The sequence below is a fragment of the Ischnura elegans genome, chromosome 5 (genome assembly GCF_921293095.1).
Source record: "Ischnura elegans chromosome 5, ioIscEleg1.1, whole genome shotgun sequence".
NCBI lineage: Eukaryota > Metazoa > Arthropoda > Insecta > Odonata > Coenagrionidae > Ischnura > Ischnura elegans.
This window is the reverse complement of record NC_060250.1, coordinates 12153981-12173587: the sequence shown is the minus strand read 5'-3', so window position 1 is coordinate 12173587 and position 19607 is coordinate 12153981. Positions and strand designations below refer to the sequence as shown.

At 40.7% G+C, this 19607-nt stretch overlaps 1 protein-coding gene across 1 annotated transcript in view; it reads right to left on the bottom strand.

Annotated features, from left to right (window-relative positions):
• Nucleotides 1–19607, bottom strand: part of LOC124158495 — a 660029-nt gene that overhangs the window by 72517 nt on the left and 567905 nt on the right. Inside the window, exon 2 of the mRNA XM_046533617.1 lies at nucleotides 4905–5151. Coding sequence (XP_046389573.1) covers nucleotides 4905–5151 — 247 coding nt within the window. The remainder of the gene's footprint in view (nucleotides 1–4904; nucleotides 5152–19607) is intronic.

Below are 19607 nucleotides of genomic sequence, written 5' to 3'. Positions count from 1 at the left end.
ATGGAAAGGTCGCCAGAGGATGATTCAAGAATTACTGAGGACGAATCAAGAAGGATACAGGGAAGAAGATTATCAGGGAGGTACAAGAACTACCATGGATAGAAAGGACTGGTGGGTCGCAGAGTACTAATCTTAGGAATGCAATACTATGAATGAACTCGAGGCTGATGAAAGTGAAGTAATGGATATGCTTCAACAGCAGTCCATGTGCCTTAAACCAAATCGATCAGGGGAAATGTGATAAAGGGTAAGCGGTCAAGGAGTAATTGATAGCTAGAGTCCAGGAGAGTGTAGCTGACACCTATGCCTTTAGGTTCTTTTGAAAAATACGTTCTTTGATTGTTGCACCTCAATAACGCCATTCTCTATTTCCATGCGTAAAGTAGCACGTGACAACAGAAACCTTCAGGCCTCTGGGATCCCCATCCACAAAAGGAATATAACCATCATAATATCCTACGTGAGGACCGCAGTTTATCGAAATTGCTTCAACTTGGAGGTTGAAGATACTCTGAGAGGTAGATGTCAACCTAGACTAAGTCGCAGGCGTACGAATTTTCACACAATCGGGATACGTTGCACGTTCCGTTCCACGGGCTATCTCGCTCTTCGAGATTTATTATTTTGTATAGAATCGTATAAGTACCTACCGTAATGTAATTTTTTATGCTCGATTTCTGATTTTTTCCGTGGTAGAAAATTAGACCACGTGTATTAACAGTAAATATTTGTACTGTCATTAGTAGTCAGCGAGAAAATTGGCCTCCTTTACCATGGCCTGTTAATCTCATTCCAGATTCATGACGAGGGAAATTCAAACACGTCAAATCGCCGTCATTTTTTTCAGCGCTCAAGTCGGTGACGAAATTGGCGAAACCAATGGCCATTGCGGCGGCACCATCACCGGCGGAGAAGTGGTCGGGTTGAAAGGTCACATGCATTACGTGTTAACGACTGGTGTTTACTGATGGGAAATGGTGCAATAACAATCACCTACTGGTACAATTTATTTTAGCCATAATTTATTACTGAGAGCAGATCTGTAAAAGTTAATCAAAATCTTAACAAATAATATTTCTTTCCAAATTAATCTTTCCTAACCTTAGTCTTTACGCCGCCAGGTGTCAAACCCTTCGTTCGTAGTCGCGAATGTCAGTGGTTTGCCTACTCGGAGTATAATTCCCGCTTTTTGCATACAACAATGCGTATTTAGTGCCTTTGAAACGTTCTATTAAACGTAAAACGATCTCTAGTCTCAAAGGTTTACTCAGAGTAAATCGATGAACCCTGCTCCTGAGTAAGAGTTGCTTCACCTGAAGAGTTAGGGGAACGAATGATGATAATTTTTGCCCAGTTATTTAAAAGTAACGTTTTAAAGGCATTAATTAAGATCTGTTTATTGCTAAAATATTTAGCTGATCAGCTCAAATGACGCTCAGGGTAAGCTAAGCTTGGGATATTCCGATACCAACTTTTACGCTGAAAAATGGTAGACGACGGTACGTACGCTTTTGATTTTTCCTCGCCGTAAATTTAGCCTAAGGAACAGCTCTTAGTAAAGAGGCTTTTTCCCGTAGAAATTCAGATTGCTTTGCCTTTTCCAGCGTGAGTGATGACTTTAGTAAATCTGTTTTAATGCGCGGGGGGTGACAGTTTATATTAAGGGCCAACTATTGTAATATGCGTGGTAATATCCCTCAGTCCTCCGCATGTATGGATCATTGCAGCCAGCGGAGAGCGATTGCAGCTAGGAGGAGTAAGAAGGAGGTGGGGTAGGTTGTGCTCAGGAGGAGAATATATGCACTTTTACGAGTGATTCATGGCCTCGGGAACAGTGGCGCCTTCCGTCCTCGCAGTAAAATGCGCCCAGGACGATCGGTGATGCATTCGACCCAGTCATTAGTGCGCCCACCGCCGGGCGTTTGTTTAATCCCTTCCTCTTCTTCTCCAGACCGTAAATTTAGCCGCCCTGACGGGCCCGCAGCGTCGCCGTCGCCGTCATTCCTCGCTCGCGTCTCCGATTTCGCATCCGGTGGGCCGTGCACACACGTTCAAGCGCTCAACGGACGTTTTCGCAACGAGTTGTGTTTTTGTAATTGGCGCGCGGCGGCAGTGAAAAGGGCTTTCCGGACTGGCCTATCGCGCAGGCGATGCTTTCTTGTCATGCTCTCGCGTCGTGTGTCGATTATATCGCGCGTCGAGGCCCATGGTTTTCCCCGCACGTCCGAACTAGGGATGGGAGGGATCAATGCCGAAGTGTTTCTACAACGGCAGTTAGATCTAGATGGACGGTGATAGGATTTGGGAATTTTTGGATTTGGCTTAATTTAGAGACGAATCAACAATCCTCTGCGTTTGAACAAAGTTTCATTCGTGAAATATGAATGTGGAGCATAAGTTGCAGCTAGTTAACTTGATTACTTGTACTCCCTTAGGCCCGGTTTTTGTAATGCCAGGTTGACGTTAACCATAAGATGATACAACCTTCTACTTTATCTAGAGTTGGTTGAAAGGTACGGTTAGCCTCTGTTTAAGATCAGATTTCATGCTAATCAGACCTTTCATCCACCGCCGTTTAAAGTGGAAGGCTGCATTTTATGGTTAGCGCTAACCAGACGTTATCAAAGCGGCTATTAGTCAACGGTGTCTAGTTTATCCTCTCAGATGTGATAATTTTCTCATTTATATAGGAAAGGTAGTTGAGTAGCTGGGAAAGGTAGATTTTGAAAGCAGTGATGGTTAATACAAAGAATTAAAAGTATCTACCTAATGGGGTAGTATGCCTCCGTACGAATTGCTGAGGAAAAAAAAGATGCCCAAGCAGATTGTAAAAGTGAATGTGAAAAGAGGGAGACGGGCAATAGTAGTGAATTTAGCGTGACAAGTTTCACGAATAGAACCGTATTGCGCCTTAAATTGTGGACTTCTATAATGAAAGTATTTTTTACGCCTCAGCCCATCAAATCCCAAGCATGTTAATAACTTAAAGATTCCAAATATTTTGATGAATCAGCTATATAATAGACTCAGTACCAGGGGGCTATTGTCAGCAATGGGAAAAATTCCATTTCTGGCAATAGAATCAGTAGAAAATAACATGTCAAAATAAGAAATTTTTAAAATACAATAAGCATTTCTTGGGACTTCAATAAACTTTGCCGGGCCAACTACTACCCTTTCCCCTAAACTCAAAGAGGCATCGGGTTTTTTGGGATGCACCCCCATGAACAGAAAATTCTTTTTGAGGAAGATGTTATACACCACAGATTAAAACCAAATCTTACTAGTTTTCTCCTTATAAACATTTTTCAACGGAACGGCGGCCAAAGTGTGGCATCATCTTCTCGTCAATACATCAAACCATAGAAATATTCGTTTGAGCTGGTCAAAGCATGGACGTATCTTAGAAAATTTATCCCCTTGTCCAAACTTCTGTTCTCTTACAGGCGTAAGAACATTTTAGCTTAAACAAAATGGTTCTGAGACATCGTTTGGTGTACAATAAGAACGCCTTTATCAGCGTCCTAACTCCAGTAATATTTTTTAGGTAAGGTGTGATAGCCACTAAACATCAGAATGCAGTGGCGGATGCAGAATAGGGAAAATAGGGGGACTAAGTGGGGGTTAACCTACCAGCAGTAGTGGTGGTCCGAAAAAAGTACATTTATATCTAGTGTAAATTGGGTACTCAAGGGGGGGCTATAGCCCCCTAAGGCCCCCCCATAAATCCGCCACTGTCAGAATGGAAGGAAGACCACGCTTTCGCAATGTTTTGTGAGAATTTCACGCACTCTGATCACTGGCGATAGTGAGCAACTTAGGCTGCAAATGTGGTTTCTAGTCATCTGGTGGGAACAATTGTTCAACAGACAACCGCAGATATAGTCGAAGCAGATGGAACAGGGCATCTCCCCTTCTATATACCGTAATGCCCAGTGTTCAAGCTATCCCTTTGAGCAATTACCTCAGTCAATTTACCAAGAAATATTTTTCTTGGAATCCCAATGCATTCATCGTCACTCATAGTTCTAAAAAAAATCCCACCAAATGACCTGCGCCCTCATTTAGTGCCTGACCAGATCATAACGTTTAGCAGTCTGTGTGCATGAATTTCTCAGAATATACCGCGATCCCTTTTTTTCAGCATCCTTTTTCCTCACTCATCAGCCCCGACGAGACACATCTGCGCCGGTTCATCCCTGCCCAGCCTAACTATGTTTTTTTCCCTCCCACTCCCTTCCCTTTGAATCTCATTGTCAGTAAACAACACCTCGTAACTACGACCATTCGTTTCCTTACCCTCACATACTCACTTGGTTTTAGGATACCTGTCAAATGTAGTAAACAGGGGCGGATCCAGGATTTCTTTCTTGGGGTGGCACAAGCAAGGCCGTATCCAGGATTTTGTTTTGGGGGGGCACAAGGATACCTCGTAATAGAAAACGAACGCAATGATAATGGGACCGTATTAAAAACCTTGCATATTTTTTAAGGGTCTGGGGGTGGGGAGGCACGTGTTCCCGTACCCCCCCTAGATCCGCCTATGGTAGTGAACATATCGTTTTTACCTTAGGATAACAGTATATCTTAGAATTGCAGACGTTCACAGAAATCGTTTTATTTTCTGGACGACTCTATGGTACAGTTTTTATGGATTTTTCGTGTTTAGGTCACTGTGAATCTCACTCCTTATTGCATTCCGCAATCATTCTCCTTCTATTGCGGTCTGGGGCGAACTCACGGTCACTGTGGATATTTATGCGTCGACGGCACTGTAAAGGGCGTTTGAACACGTTTGAATGCCTCGCTGAACAGATTGGAACTGTTTGGGCGCTTGCTCGTGTTTGGACTCGGCCTATCATTATCGTCGCTTTTCGCGATTTGAGTGCAGGAGCTTTGCTTACCGTGGGTAGTGGCGCCTCGCGGCGGCGGCGGCCTGAACTGCCTGGTGGTGGGGCGTGTGGAGCGGCCGGTGGTGTAGTTGCGGCTGCTGCTGGTGGTGGCGCTGGTGGTGGTCCGGGCGCTGCTCGGCTGGCGCCACTGCCCCTCCCGAGGCGCCAGGCGAGGGTCGGGTGTATATGGGCTGGTCCAGCTGGGCCTCCTGCTGATCTTCGGCCACCTCCTTACCCTCCTCAGAGTGAGGAAGGACTCCTGTGAAAAGAGGAGAGAAATTGTTTTAATACAATACCACTGTAAAGGCCGTTTTACACGGTACACGGAAATACGCAATCTGACGTATGTGCGAAGGCGCAATCAAAATTGCATCGTTTAAAGCGGTGAATTGCTAGAACACCTGCGAGAATGCGTGGATGCGAGACGGCAAAATAGCCCATTCTAATTTCGTTCGTGCATTCGCGCAATTCCATGCCATTTTAGAAATTAATGTAGCTCTAACCTGCGCAATTCCGTGCCCCGTGTAAAACGGCCTTAAGAAGCAGGAGAGCAGCTAGGAATTAAGACTGGGGGGGGGGGGAGTTTAGGTGCAACTAATCCCGAGATGTGTGAGGTATGGAATATCCACCAGGATAAGCAATAGGTGCGAGATTTATAACTTGCGAAATTTTAAGAAAAATGGTTCAAAATAGTGAGTTTTACGGCTTTGTGAGGGGTATTTTGTTAACCCATTCGCATAAAGAGCCGGCGATTCGCCCGTCTGCCTCGATTTTCCTTAAGGGATAGAGCCGACAAATAGCTGACTCCGTTGTTAATGTTGCATTTTAAAAATTGTTTGTAAATATTTTTCACCGAAAAAACTACATTCATTCCAAAGAAAATAAAGATATAAGTCATGTAATTAAATTTTATTCAGATTAAAATAACACATAAATGAAATTTTTAAGAAATTATGGAGAGGTTTAGGCCGAGAAATTCCATGAAGAATTAAGAAGCGAATGGGTTAATCCTTACGCTATCCTATTAGTAAATACAATCCAATTAAGTAAAATGGGTTAAAGTTAAAAATTTCTGTACGCTTTATTGCTGCCCCTTCAACGATTTTCCGCTAGATAGCAGCACGGACAGTCGCCCTTAAGAAGCATTGCACGCATTCGGCAATCAACGGGAAAATCCGTTTTGTACCAATGTATGAACATGATTGAGTGATCAGTCTTACTTGCTAGTATTATGTAATTACAATAGTGTAGAAAAGATTTATTCCTTTGATTTGTGAGATCCGAAAAATACGTACTTAGGAGTTAAAAAAAAGGACTTGGCTATGGAAGTCGTCGTTGAAATTGCTACCGTAGCAAGACCAAGCATATAGGAGTTTTTTGCATTCGTTTCCCCATGAAAATAAGTAATTAATTGGAAAAATATGTATTTCCCAGTTGAATTCTATAGGTTTTCGAAGAAGGGCTTAATGTACCTGCTGCCATCTATCGGGTGATCTATGCAAAGGGCGAAAATTCACCCCCTTGTCCAATGCCCACCATTTAAGTCTCTCAGATTACTTTCTTTTAATAGGATCTTGTGATTTCCCAGCGAACTTTCTGAAAGAATTTTGTGAGATTCTCCACTGGGTTAGATTTTCCATAGTTTACGTTCCCGATGAGTCGAAGGAAGGGAACTGTTTACCCTACCCCGACAGTTTGATATTCGCACGTCTCTAATGTAGTCCGGGATAAGTTCTACCCTTGCCTTGGTTGTATTACTGCGTATGCTAGTGAGTAAAAACAAATTCTTAAGATTCACGAAATATTTAACTCAAGATTTAGAATAGGGTGGTTTCCTATTATTTTTTATTGCCTAAATCGAAAGATTATTACTCCTGGAGTACGTATTTCACGCTTTTAGATTTTTTGATGACGATATCTATTTTTCGCGATTAAATGAAAAGTGAACATTTTCAAGCGCGCGAAAACGCGACGGCTATATATAAATGCTGGGAAAACCCCGCGTGACGTCATTCTGGTTCCCGCAGTCGCCGTGGGAGGTGACCTTGGGCCGAGACTTTGAGCGCTGATACGATGCAGGCTGCTAGCAGCTAGCGCTTGGCTTAAATAAGGATTATTAATACCCTATCAAACGGAGGAAACTTTCCGACCTAAGGCAGTTTTAATAGGTGATTATTAAGACATATTTCCCTGAGCTCTGTGCCTCATGCATTTATTGGTAATCTCAGGCGATGTAAAACTCCTGACTACTCGTATAGAAACTAGGTCCCTGTGACGTCACGTGGAGTGGCATCGTATGGACGCCAATCTGGCCTTTTTCAAATGAGTTTAAAATTGATCATTAACATTCGTCTAAACTGGGATTTCTAAAACCAAATAATTTGTATATTATGAATACATTAATGGTAACGAATAAAGAATAACAGAGGTAACGAATCGAAAACTATGCCTTTCGTTTTCTTTGATGAAGGAAACTACCCTATTCCTATTGAACCTTGATCCTTCCGCTCGAAGTCATCAAGATATGGCAATTTCATATCGATAAACGTATGGTCTTTGTAGTTTTAATAATTCACTCCTAAGCTTGATCTTATTAAGAACTCTTGGCTCCTCTATAATATGCCGAGTGAAGTTGATGGTGACTTTATTTCTGCTTTTAATACAGATTGTCATAGGAAATAATTTCATAAAATTTAAACCCATAAAATAAATTAAAAAGGATAAAATTCAAACGTGAGCCGAATTTTCATTGAGAATTTTTCTTTAAAATCTTATGTTTTGAATTTCTTCGACTGCTCTTTCTTTATAATGTTTTGTCTCATTTAATAAGTTTCATTTCAGTTTTTTCCTGCATTGTGGTTGGCATAGAGAATCCTGAAGCAGTCGCTGTAAACTTTACCGTGAACTTTGACGTGTTTGACCTTTAACTTTGATTTTACACAAGAAAAGGACAAGAAGATCGCCACGAAACATGTTCATTATTCGTTTAACTAATTCAGAATGTGGTGCTTAATATTTTGTATTCATTGGTTTTTTACATTGAATTAAATCCCACGCTCTCGTTAACCACATGTCATGTATCGTGCGTTCCATCTATCAATGAAATTTGCTCTTAAATACTGGAAATTAGGGTTAATAATATTAACTAATGGTCGGTGATTGAGTTTACGAGGACACTTGGAACGATTCGAAATGTCCTTCGGATTCCGATCGGATTTAGGGCGTGACCGCGGAGAGGAGGAATTCAGTTCATCTTGGCCCCGTCGCTCGAATGAATCGCAACCAACTGGTCGGTCGTGGGAGTGAGTGAGTTGGGGAAATAGCTGCGGTCGGACGGAAGTCATCCCTCGAGGAGGTCGTGGGCATAACAACTGCGAATGAGCGAGGCTGTTTTCGAGTTTCGCGCGGGAGGCAGGGGAAATCTGGAATACCCACTGTTTGTGCGAGTTGCGTTTTATGTCTCAATCGGTTTACGAAACGGAAGGAACGCGCTCTGGTATTTGGAGGAGGTGACCGACAGCTGAGGTCATTTGCGCCATGGGGGAAGGGTATGAAAGGAAGGGTGGAGAGAAACCCGGCGTCGGCATTAGCCTGCTCTTAAGGCCGTTTTATACGGGGTACGGAATTATGCAGGTTAGAGCTGCATTAATTCCTAAAATGGCGAGGAATTGCGCGAATGCATGAACGAAATTAGAACAGGGGCTATTTTGCCGTCTCGCATCCACGCATTCTCGCATGTGTTCTAGCAATTCACCGCTTTAAGGCCGTTTTACACGATACACGGAATTGCGCAGGTTAGAGCTGCATAAATTTATAAAATGGCGTGGAATTGCGCGAATGCATGAACGAAATTAGAACAGGCGCTATTTTGCCGTCTCGCATCCACTCATTCTCGCATGTGCTCTAGCAATTCACCGCTTTACAAGACGCAATTTTGATTACGCCTTGTAAAGCGGTGATACGTCGTCGGATTGCGCAATTCCATGTACCGTGTAAAACGGCCTTTAACGAAAGGCGCCAAGGAAACCATGGCTTAACGTCCCATCCGACGGACGTAGTGTTGTCCTTGAAATATTCTTCACACAAAATTTAATCAGGGATCGGGCAGTCTCTGAAAATTCTCTGCCACTGCCGGGATTTGAACCCTAGCCCGCCGGGTGTGAAGCCAATACTCTAGCCACCACACCAACCCGATCCCCTATCAAAGACTATCTCTAACTAGGCGGGAGTATTTCGGAACTGCCCGTCTCGCGTGGCTATAGAAACGATTCGTCCTCGGACAATGTTAAGGGTTCTGTGGGAGGAAGGCGTGTCCCAAGTGGGAATGATGCGTGTGGGTGAGAAAGACATTAGGAAACAGCGAAACAAGGTGGGGCGATGTGCTCACGAGTTTGCTTGAAATATAGCCAGCTAGTGCGAATACAGTCCTTGATGGCTCACGCTCCAGAAATAAAAGCATGCATTTTGGTTAAGCTTCGTCCTACAAAATGGAGAAAGAGTATTCTTATGACTTTGAAATGACACCCCCTGGCGTAAATAGTATTTACTCTGCGTGTTTTCAGGATAATTGGGGTAAAGCATCTAATATTCGTCTTGAAATATAAAAAGATATGCATAATGAAGTTAATAGGAGTTTTTCAAAATATATTTGCAATGTCATAATTGAAAAATGCCTATTTACACCACATTTTGTCTCCATTGGCTTTATAATCTCTCATTTTCGTGGTGAAATGGGAAATGACATGCAGAAAGTACTTATTCACGAATATTTTTTTCTCAATATTATTCATTCCATGATGGTAAAAGATAATTTTCATTTCCTCCAACTTCCTTTGGCGAATCTGCTATGGATAATTTTCGCTAAATTCTCTGTTTTATTTAAAATCTTTTGCTTTAATGCAATGTATAATTGCAAAAACTGTCGCGAATCAGGTGGATGGTAGCTGTTGTAGGTAATAGTTTAGAGAAAATTTTGCGAAAATGGGTATTTGATCTTATGGGAGGGTTAAGGAGGGTAGCAATAGGCTTTTTTCTCTGTTTTACAAAAAAATCAAATTCCCATTTGCTAGAATGACCTTAAATTGGCCTTAGTAAGCCACTTAAGAAAGGGATTAAATTACTGATGTAGACTGTTTTAAAGGTTACAACGGTTTTCAAGGTTATTGCGTTCTTATTGGATGACTTTCATATGTTTCTTGTGAAACAGAGATACTCAATTGGGTATTTTCTGTATTCGACAAATTGCATCATCATTGCGAAATTATACCTTCGTAAGTTAAGGTTGACTTTTGAAAAGAAACAGAAATATTTTTTTTCTCCATATACGGTCGCAACTCCGATTATTAAAAAAGTATTTATTAGAAAGAATTTAAGGTCGACCTTATTCCACTTACTTTCACTCATTACTTAGCAGTTAGTACTTTAGGTACCAGGATATTTAAGTTCTTGAGATAATTTATAATTTTTCAGTTGAGATTAAATTTTTTGACAAAAAGTTCCACGCTGAATTTTAAGGGATATTTCGAAGCAATATTTCGGATCCTGCTTGAAAGAAAGTGCTCTTCTTCTATATAGAGGGATGGAACAAGTTGAAGCTTAGGTGAAGTAAAATTTTGGATGAAGTTCTTTCTGTTGTAAAAATTTCTTATTCGAAACATATTTGCAGTCATACCGTGCACATCGCTGTATTTCCATCTCGAAATGATAGACAATTTGTACAAAGCATGCTAGCAATGGAATAGCGTGATATAAAACTATGAGCATCTTTCTAAATCTCGGATGTGCGGATGAATCTTTACGCCTCCATGAGATGCTTTTATGGAAGATTTTCCGCATTTATCCGATTTTATCCGAAAGAAAATGCGATTGCTAAATTACTGCTGATAATCACTGGAGTAGATTCCACTGTCGTTCCTGTTATTGGTAAAATTATGGCCGCACGCAAGAGATAAACTATTTAGGCCGATTAAAAAAAGCATCATTGCTAAAGTGAATAAGCGGGAAATTCACATTAAGAAATTGGATGCCTCTACAGGTTTACTATTTTTCTGTCAGGTCTCATGAGTCCTCAAATAGTAATGGACTTGTCATAAGTATCATTTAAACCCCAAAAAAATGTACAGTTTCAATGTTTTTTATGTAAAAAATTCCATTGAACTTTGGGGGTATGCTTCTTCTGTTAAACAAGCTTTAATGATCCAAAAAAGCATTAAACTATCAATGAAAAATCATGTGATAATTGTCAGTAACTTTTTTCACGGCTAGATATCATGCCCATGGATAACCTATTCGTTTTCAGAGCACGTTGAGTAAAATCAAAACACACGCATAAATCTAATGTTCAAAACTATAGCGCGACGTGCTGCAAAAATTTGAGCTATGAATATTGCAGGCTGTCCGCAAAATTTAATTCTTTCCTTAAGATTAATATCAGGTTCTTCAACAATTATTAGAGTAGAAAACTTCTCTAACTTTGAAAGGAAATCAAGTGTTTGGCTTTATATTATTTTCATTGAATGTCAATTTCAATAATGTCATGTCAATTTCATAAATATGATTTAATTTCATTGAAATTTGATTATGAAATGTGCTTGTAGTTGAGAATGTATATAATTATCTGTGTGTTTACAAAAATAACGATGTCTTTGACGTCACCTAATATGTTAAACACCATTTTTCAGGGTGAATTACATTATTATTATAATTAAATTTGCCCACATAACATGTCCAGCTTTCAAAATCATGAGCTGTTCACATTTGACTCAAAGGCGTCGGAATGCTGCGGCAACATAACATTTTACGCCGATGACGTCTCACTCTGTCTGGTGTACCGTTGCTTCCTTTTCATTTCCTCTCGCAATATCCGCTCCTGCCCTAATTCCATGCTCCTTAACCTGCAGAATTGTGCGCGCGAACGTGATACCGACAACATTGCAGTACTGGAGTTCGTTTGGAGTTCTTTTTTTTATATATTATATTAAAAAAATATGACGGAGAATTCCTTTGATGGGTCGCCTCTTAATCCAAAAATTCAACTCTCTATATATATATTCTCTCGTACATTTTTTTTGTTTAACGTGGTGATTGGTCGGTCGATCGTGCGAGTCTAGCTGGATTTTGTCGGGAAGGCGCCAACGGATGACAAACGCCGGCGCCCTCACGTACGTACTGCGTTCCGGAGGAGGAGGGCGTAGCGGGGGGGGGGGAGGGAGTGTTGAAGAGACCCCCACCCCTTCTTCCCTACTGTCTTCCTCCGCGGCAAGGAACGGCCGAGGAAGAGAACGCCTTCCATTCGTTTTATTTGATATTTTTTGCGTCTCTCGGCTCCTTCTTTTTATCAATAACCAGCTCAGCAGCAGCAGCAGCGTGAAAAGCGCCCTCTCCTCCTCCTCTTCTTCATTGCCCGGAGTCTGTGTCCGTGCGGTTGAAGGAATTCACGTGCTCCATGCACAAGCGAGCGGGTCCGCGCTCCCTACTTGTTTATTCTGCTCCCAAAGTTGCGGACGCGCTTTAGTCACTTCCATTTCCTTCGCCTTCCCTTCCGTTTCCTTCATCCGAGGTGAGCGAGTGTATGTGATGCCATGGGTGTATGTATGTGGGTGGCTGGCTCCGTGATATGGCCACCCCGATGGGCGAAGACAGGCAGGTAGGGTAGGTGTGCTTCCTCCCTCGGCCACAGAATTACCACTTTCCTCATCACAAGCAAGCAGCCTTGGATCGCAAAGACTCTACTGTCGGATGGAATGGGAATGGCAAACTAGGGGATAGACGTGTTAATGCCGATGTCATATTTTTAACCTGCAATGGCATTAAATGAGACTAGACTATTGTTTTCGCCACATTTCAGCCACTTTTACTTGTTATATAAACTCATAAATGATACTTTATTGACAGAGTTCTCTCGGCTACTTTTGCATGCAACGGATTGGCGTCAAAATTTTACTTTTTTAAATGAAAGTGTAAATGCTTAATAGTCATAGCACGTGTAATACATCAATAGTTGCATTAGGCCGACAAAGAACGTAAGTAAAATGGTTACCACGAAATGCCGAGTACCTCCGGAGAAAGTACGTTATAAAAGTCATCTTAAATGTAATGTAACTAATTTTCATGAAAACCTAATGTACGTTTAATTTTCATTTTTATAATTATTTTAACCTGCTTAAGTCCCCAAAAATATATTTCACTCCATGTTCTCCCTATTTTTGAAAGAAATTTCAAAATTCATGAAATATTGTATAAATTAGTTATCAAAACTACTTTTCTACAATTTTTCATTACAGATCACTATGTTGCATGTGGGAGAGGAAGCTTAAAGGGTTTGGCTCAAGAAAAAAATTCACGTCTTATCAGAAAAATTTCAAAATTTATTCATAACTCCGTTCTTTATGAACCATGGGCCAAAAATAGCTAATACCAAATATGTCATGAGGGAAGTCCACGAGATAACCATTAACTTTTGTTCAGACTCTCACAGGAACACTTGTCAAAGAATGCAACGTGTTGATAAATTTTAAAATATGTGCAGGTGATTCAGAAAAAAGACATGGAAAATATGAAATTTAGGCTTTCCTGACTACTTTTTGAGATAGGCACTACTTTTTGAGATATTGGAAAGTTACTGCTGTAGATCCTTAGCTAAATTGAAATGGCTCTACAGTCTGCGAAAAAAGCTCGAAAAAGTGGTAGCTTAAGAATATTATTGAAGTATTCTAGGAGATTTACGCAGATCACACCAGACTATATACTCTCTTGTACTTCTCAACTTGTATATCTCTCTTCGGTTCACAATTTGGCCTACACAATAATATCCTATGTTTAAATCCTTCCCTTCCCTCCAGCATTAATCACTCTTAATACAGCTTTTAACCTATTCTCCCCGCTTCAAATATAAGGATTGAATTATCCACCTTCTGTTTAACGTAATTTTGAATTTTAATTTTGATGGTATCGTAAATTTATGATGGCAAAACCTTAACCTTAACCAAAAATAACACTCTCAAGAAGTATTTGTTTTCAATTGTACAATCACCTTCTTAAGCGTAGGAGAAAGGGTGCATATGTGGAGCGGTGAGGGACGTCGTGTGTGTCTTTGGCCGAGGGGGAGGAAAAGGGGCGAATATATCCCGGGGTGTAGGAAGTGGGGGCAAGGGGAGGGTGGCGACGTGGGGAGGGAGGGTGGGGTTATTTGATTAACCTGGTTGCAGCGTAACTCAATTTGAGCCCAAGCCAAATGCAGTTTGAAGGGGGATCGTCGCTTAGACATGGGTCCTTGGCAACGGCCCCTTCCTTCCTTCGCTCTCTTCTTCAACTGCTCGCTTTTCCTCCACGTCCGTCTCCGCTTGTGCTCCTCTCTCTCTTTTTTTCCTCTCTTCTGCACCGGTGGCCGCTGGGAAGAATGTGCTCCCTTGGTCTTCATTTTGCGGTGCGGGCAGGGGCGGGAGGCAGAAAGCTCAACACATAAGGATGCTGGAAGGATTTCCGGAACAGGAGACCTTGCGGGAGTGCCAACCGATGTGCACTTTGACGTTCGCTACGATTTATTTCTCTCCCACGCTCTCCCCCCTCTCTGAAACTTGCGGTTCAAAATATATCGCCATCGGAAAAATATATATTTTCCCCCCACCACACACACACCCTTGATCTTTGGAGGAGGATTTGAAGAGTTCTTCTTTGGTGGTGTGGAGGTTTGGGTGCCACCAATGACCCTCTAGAGATTTTCATTACTTAGGCCTCATTGCATTTGATTGATCTGGGTGCGCCTCACGTCGAGAAAAAATACTTCGTCAAAAAATCTGCGTTCACCCCATCTATGATTTCTTTTGGTTCTATCGACTAAAAATGGAAATTTTATCTCAACAGGAGGATGTTAGCTTATGCAGAATCGAATATCAAAATGTAAATAGGTATGAAAATGATTAATTTGATCGTATAAGTTAAAAAATAATAATTCATTCCAATAGAGTGAGGCAAAGTTCTTCCGGATCAAACGCCAAATTTACAGGAGAATAAAATCTTAAGTATTCAAGCGTGATGGAGTGGAATTGTTCCACATTGAAATTGCATATCGCCGGAACTTACATTTTATGAATATCGCATCTATTCATTTCAATTGCTTTCTTCGTCTCGTAACTTACAATACCCTCGAGACTGACCGATGCGGAGATGCGTTAATAACGTCCATTGATAGGAGATGTGCTTGCAGTAGGCATAACTAGAAATAGGTTCGCGTTGAATTTCAACGCATGGTGAGGACCAAAATAAGGAATTATTATCATTGAAACATTGGTTTACTGTTTATTTTAGGTGTAGGTGAAAGTAAATACACTTTTTGTAAATGTGTGCTCCTGATTATTAGGGTGATTTTCTATCGAACCATTTATCGTGATTTTCTATATATACCATAAAACTCTGTCATACAAGAAAATTGTTTCTCTATAAAACCCTTTCTAAGTGCGCATATATATGAAACCTGAAACACGATGCATACATCCTAAAATGTCGTGGTTGCATTCTCTGTTGCTAGGGCCGTGTGTTGATGAGTGAGTGAAACAGTCAATTATTCTGGAACGTTCCTTCCTGGAAAATATGAGATTGGCGAGGTAGTTCTCCTGAGACACTAGGTGCAAACCATCTTCTCCGCCATTGGAAGCATGAATTGATCAGCGAAAGCTGTAATTAAAGTGGTTTTTGTTTTTAATTTCTTCGCACTTTCAAAACATTTACAGTTGTAGCATTAGCAGTTACAAATATCTTTCTGTTCCACCTCGCGACATAGGAATTTCCACCTTAGCGAACCTTATCCCTGTTATAATGCCATGCCAAGTCGCATACACAAAGGAGGCCCCAGTCCTTCTCTTAGACGATTGATTCTTGGTTCCTCTTTGCAATTGGTTACCAAATGTGTTTCCAACGCAGCGATGACTGCGGAGCCATCCATTAATTCTCAAAATTTACTCAGTATAGTATTTCTTTTCTCGGGGAAAGGCATGTAAAATTCATGGATCTCAGACAAACCATGATGAATGTACCGGGTGTTTGAAAATTAATAGCGGAGTTTCAACGCTTTCTAATACGTATCACACTACACTTACAGCTATGGATTACGCATAAAATGAAAGAGAAACTAAAAAGTTTAAAAAAGAAACCTACAAGTATAAAATATGAGCACCATTCGTTAGACAGCACATGTAAAGATGATATGCGAATTCTTCCCAAACGTTGATTAGTGTCTCTCGACTAATTGTGACAGCAGCTTTCCATTTTCTCAATTCGGAAAGGTCAGCTAGTTGTTCAGCGATATTCATTTTGAAAGACCCGGATCTAGCCTGATCACCAGGAGGATCAGAACCGAATTTAATGCCGCACTCACGTTGCACAGTAACTACAGATTCCGTCTTTGCAAACAGTGAAGCACAAGAAGATTTCTGCTCACTAGTCGCCGTCTTTGCCTTTGCTTTGCGCTTTCTAACGGATGACGCCTGAAACATTTGATCAACATGCGCATTCTCGGCCTCAAACAAAACTGCTTGAGTTGCTTTTTTATTTTATGCATCATTTTTAGCGATAAGCTAAGTGTAATGAATATTATAACGCGTTAAAACGCCGACATTCATTTTGAAAATAATATATTAATAATAGTAAATGACCGATCAATCATCACCGATAAAACAGTCCATAGCACTAGACCTGATCTAGTAGTGCAAGATAAAATTCACAATGAAACGTACTTGATTGCCGTGGCTAATTCGCATAACATCACGACAGCCTACACCAACAAAATAGAAAAGTATGAGGAAATTAATGAGATTATGGAAGAGATTAAGAGATTACGGAAATCGGGTAAAGTACACATTATCCAATCATTATATACCAAACTAATATATAAAACCAATCATTATCTCAGCCACAGGAATAGTGCCTCATTCAATCCATCAAGGTCTTAAAACTAGTGGACTACCGAAAAAATTGTTCATTACAATACAAAAGGTAGTAACTTTAAATACATTTCGGATTGTTAGAAAAATTTTCAACACAGAGAAAAAAGACGAGAGTGCATGGTGATACCCGTTCCTCGCCTAAAACCAGAGAAAATGCTGTGAAAAAATTATTTAAAAAAATAATAATAAATAATATAATTCAGTTGGCAGCCCTAGTTGAAGTTTTATTTTCTGTGGAATTCGGATCACTCTGACAGTCATCGACGCGAGTGAAGACTTTTGGAAGCTCATTGCAATGCGCGATGGATGGCAATAAATTTAACAGCGCTCGACTGGACAGTCCTCTGCGTGTGCCATGCTGTTCGGAAGGAAGTCTAGGGGAAATGCCGAGCCAAAAATAAAGAAAACGGTGAGTCACCACTTGTCCCCTCTGGGCGCGTCTTCTATAACTTTTTTTTCGCTCTAGGCTAATTTATTTGCTGGATTCCTTGTCTTATGTTCAGACTCAGACAGAGTTTGCGATGTTTTCTCGGCTATTTTTCATTCTCCTCCGTCTTATTTTTTCTCAAAGGGGCTTTTAAATAGTATGACAGCCGCGCTAATCCCTGCCGATGATTCGCAAAGGCTCTTGTTTATCCCCGGCATAATTATGGCGACTAGTTTTGTCACATTGTGGACCACCTAGTGGACGTGTCGGCTATTTTGCTCATGAGTTGATTCTTCAAGAAATATTGCCTGGAATTTCTCTTCCATGGCAGTGCGGTGGTGTTTTTTCCGGAGACAAATCGCGCGTGTAATCTCTCAAGAGAACCGCTACACCATGAATCACCGCGATCTTTGTCGAGTTAAAAATATATTTTATATTGGTTTATGTTGAAAATTAGAAATTTTATAATATTTTTTCAGTCATCGTTTTTCGTGATAAGTTTGAATTGTGTGAAAGAAAATCGATGTTGCGTTATCCTTCACATTAATTACCTTTTTAAATAACTTGGAAAAATCAGTGTGGTTAAAGTAGATGTTAGCTTGTCACTTTAGGTATTGTGCCATTATTGCCAGTAGTAATTGGAGTAATCCAGGGAATCAACTTATTCTCGGTCAATTTTATAATAAGCAGTCAAATAATGAGACTGATGATTATTAGTCAAAAGCATGCCTCTGATATTGATTGTCTTTCCTTATTGGGAGCGGGACGCTATCTGATGAAGTAAATAAGAAGTTCATAAGTAAATATTGTTTAAAAGATGAACACTCATGTTACAAAACAATCTTTGGTTTGTAATATTGAATTGTACACTTAACTGCCAGTATGTATGCTAAAGTAAGCCTTAACATGGATTTCGTTGCTATTTTTGCATTGTCGATTTTAAAACAACTATATTGCTGACCAATACTTCCATTTTAAATCGCTCCAGTAGTTTCAATATTATACTATTGGGAGAGCTATATTTTACTGTCTGTCTGTCAAGCAAAGCGGGGATTAGAACGCCCTATTAAAAAAGTCGATTAGTTCGGCGAATTTTTTCTATGATCCTATATGGGATCAAGTCAGTCATTAGTTTCAGAGGGCTGTATACTTTCTCGATTTCCATTTATGAGACCGTCGACCCGTTGTAAACCCTCGAATTTTTCTCGTTCCGAGCTGGAAGTCTTCTCGAGCGGAAAACGCTTCATTGTATTCGTTCCCCTCACTCTAATAATGTCAAGGAGGAGAATGAGTGTAGTTAAGCGAATTTTATGTGGCATTTTACTTAATAATTTCCTGCGCTTACCCCTATTTTTTATGGGTGATATGCTCCTCGGAGTGGCCACCTTCCGTTGGGTTCCCCGCTCCCGTAACCGTTCGTCCACGAGATAATATTTATAGCGGCCGGAAGCCGCGACTCCCCGAAAAATCTGCAAATTTACAAGGATACTTTTGCCTTGGGAGTTCTCTCCTTCTTTGAAGACCCGAAACAACCAATAAAAATGCCTCTCTTTGTGGTGCCGAGGGAATTCCTGCGGGAAAAACCCCATCCCACGCTGAAAGGGAGGCAGGCAGCATTCCGGCCTCTGCACCACCCAATGAAGAATTGAGAACTCCCTTAAACTCACTGCCAACACCCGCTTTCTCGTCTTCGGGCTTTTTTAAATTTTTTCGTGTTTTTTTTATCATTCCCTCGAGCATTTTATCTACGTTTTTCTTTACTTCACTCGAATGTCTGTCTTTTACGGTGGAATTTTGCAATCGATTTTATTAACTATCTTCTCCGTAAGCCAGAACTCCAGAAGTTCAAATCCCGGTAACAGTGAGTAAATGGTTTCAGTTTAATCCGAACTATATTTCCCGAACTTTTAACAGGATAAAATTAAATTTGGAGATGAGGTCCGAAAAATTGTCTCAGAATTAATAGTGGATATTTATGAATGGAATGAATTTATATCAATTTAAAATTTAAAAATATCGAATAATAATAAATTATATCGAATATTTTTTAACATTGATTGAGCGGTTTTTAAAGCGCCGCGACCTGGGAATTTGAGACTCAAGATAAAAGTGGGTGGGCTAAAACTTGAGAAGGTAGAGTAATTCAACTATTTTTACCGTATATTAAAGGAAAACGGACCCTGCTGTGAGGCCATCAGGAAGAGGATTGCGTCAACAAAGGAGGCGTTAATGAACGGGAAGGAGTTTAACAGAGGATCATTATGCAAATGTTTAAAGAGAAGGCTAGTGAAGATTCCGATCTGGAGCGTAGTGCTTTACGGTGTAAGAACTTGGACACTAAGGAAAGAG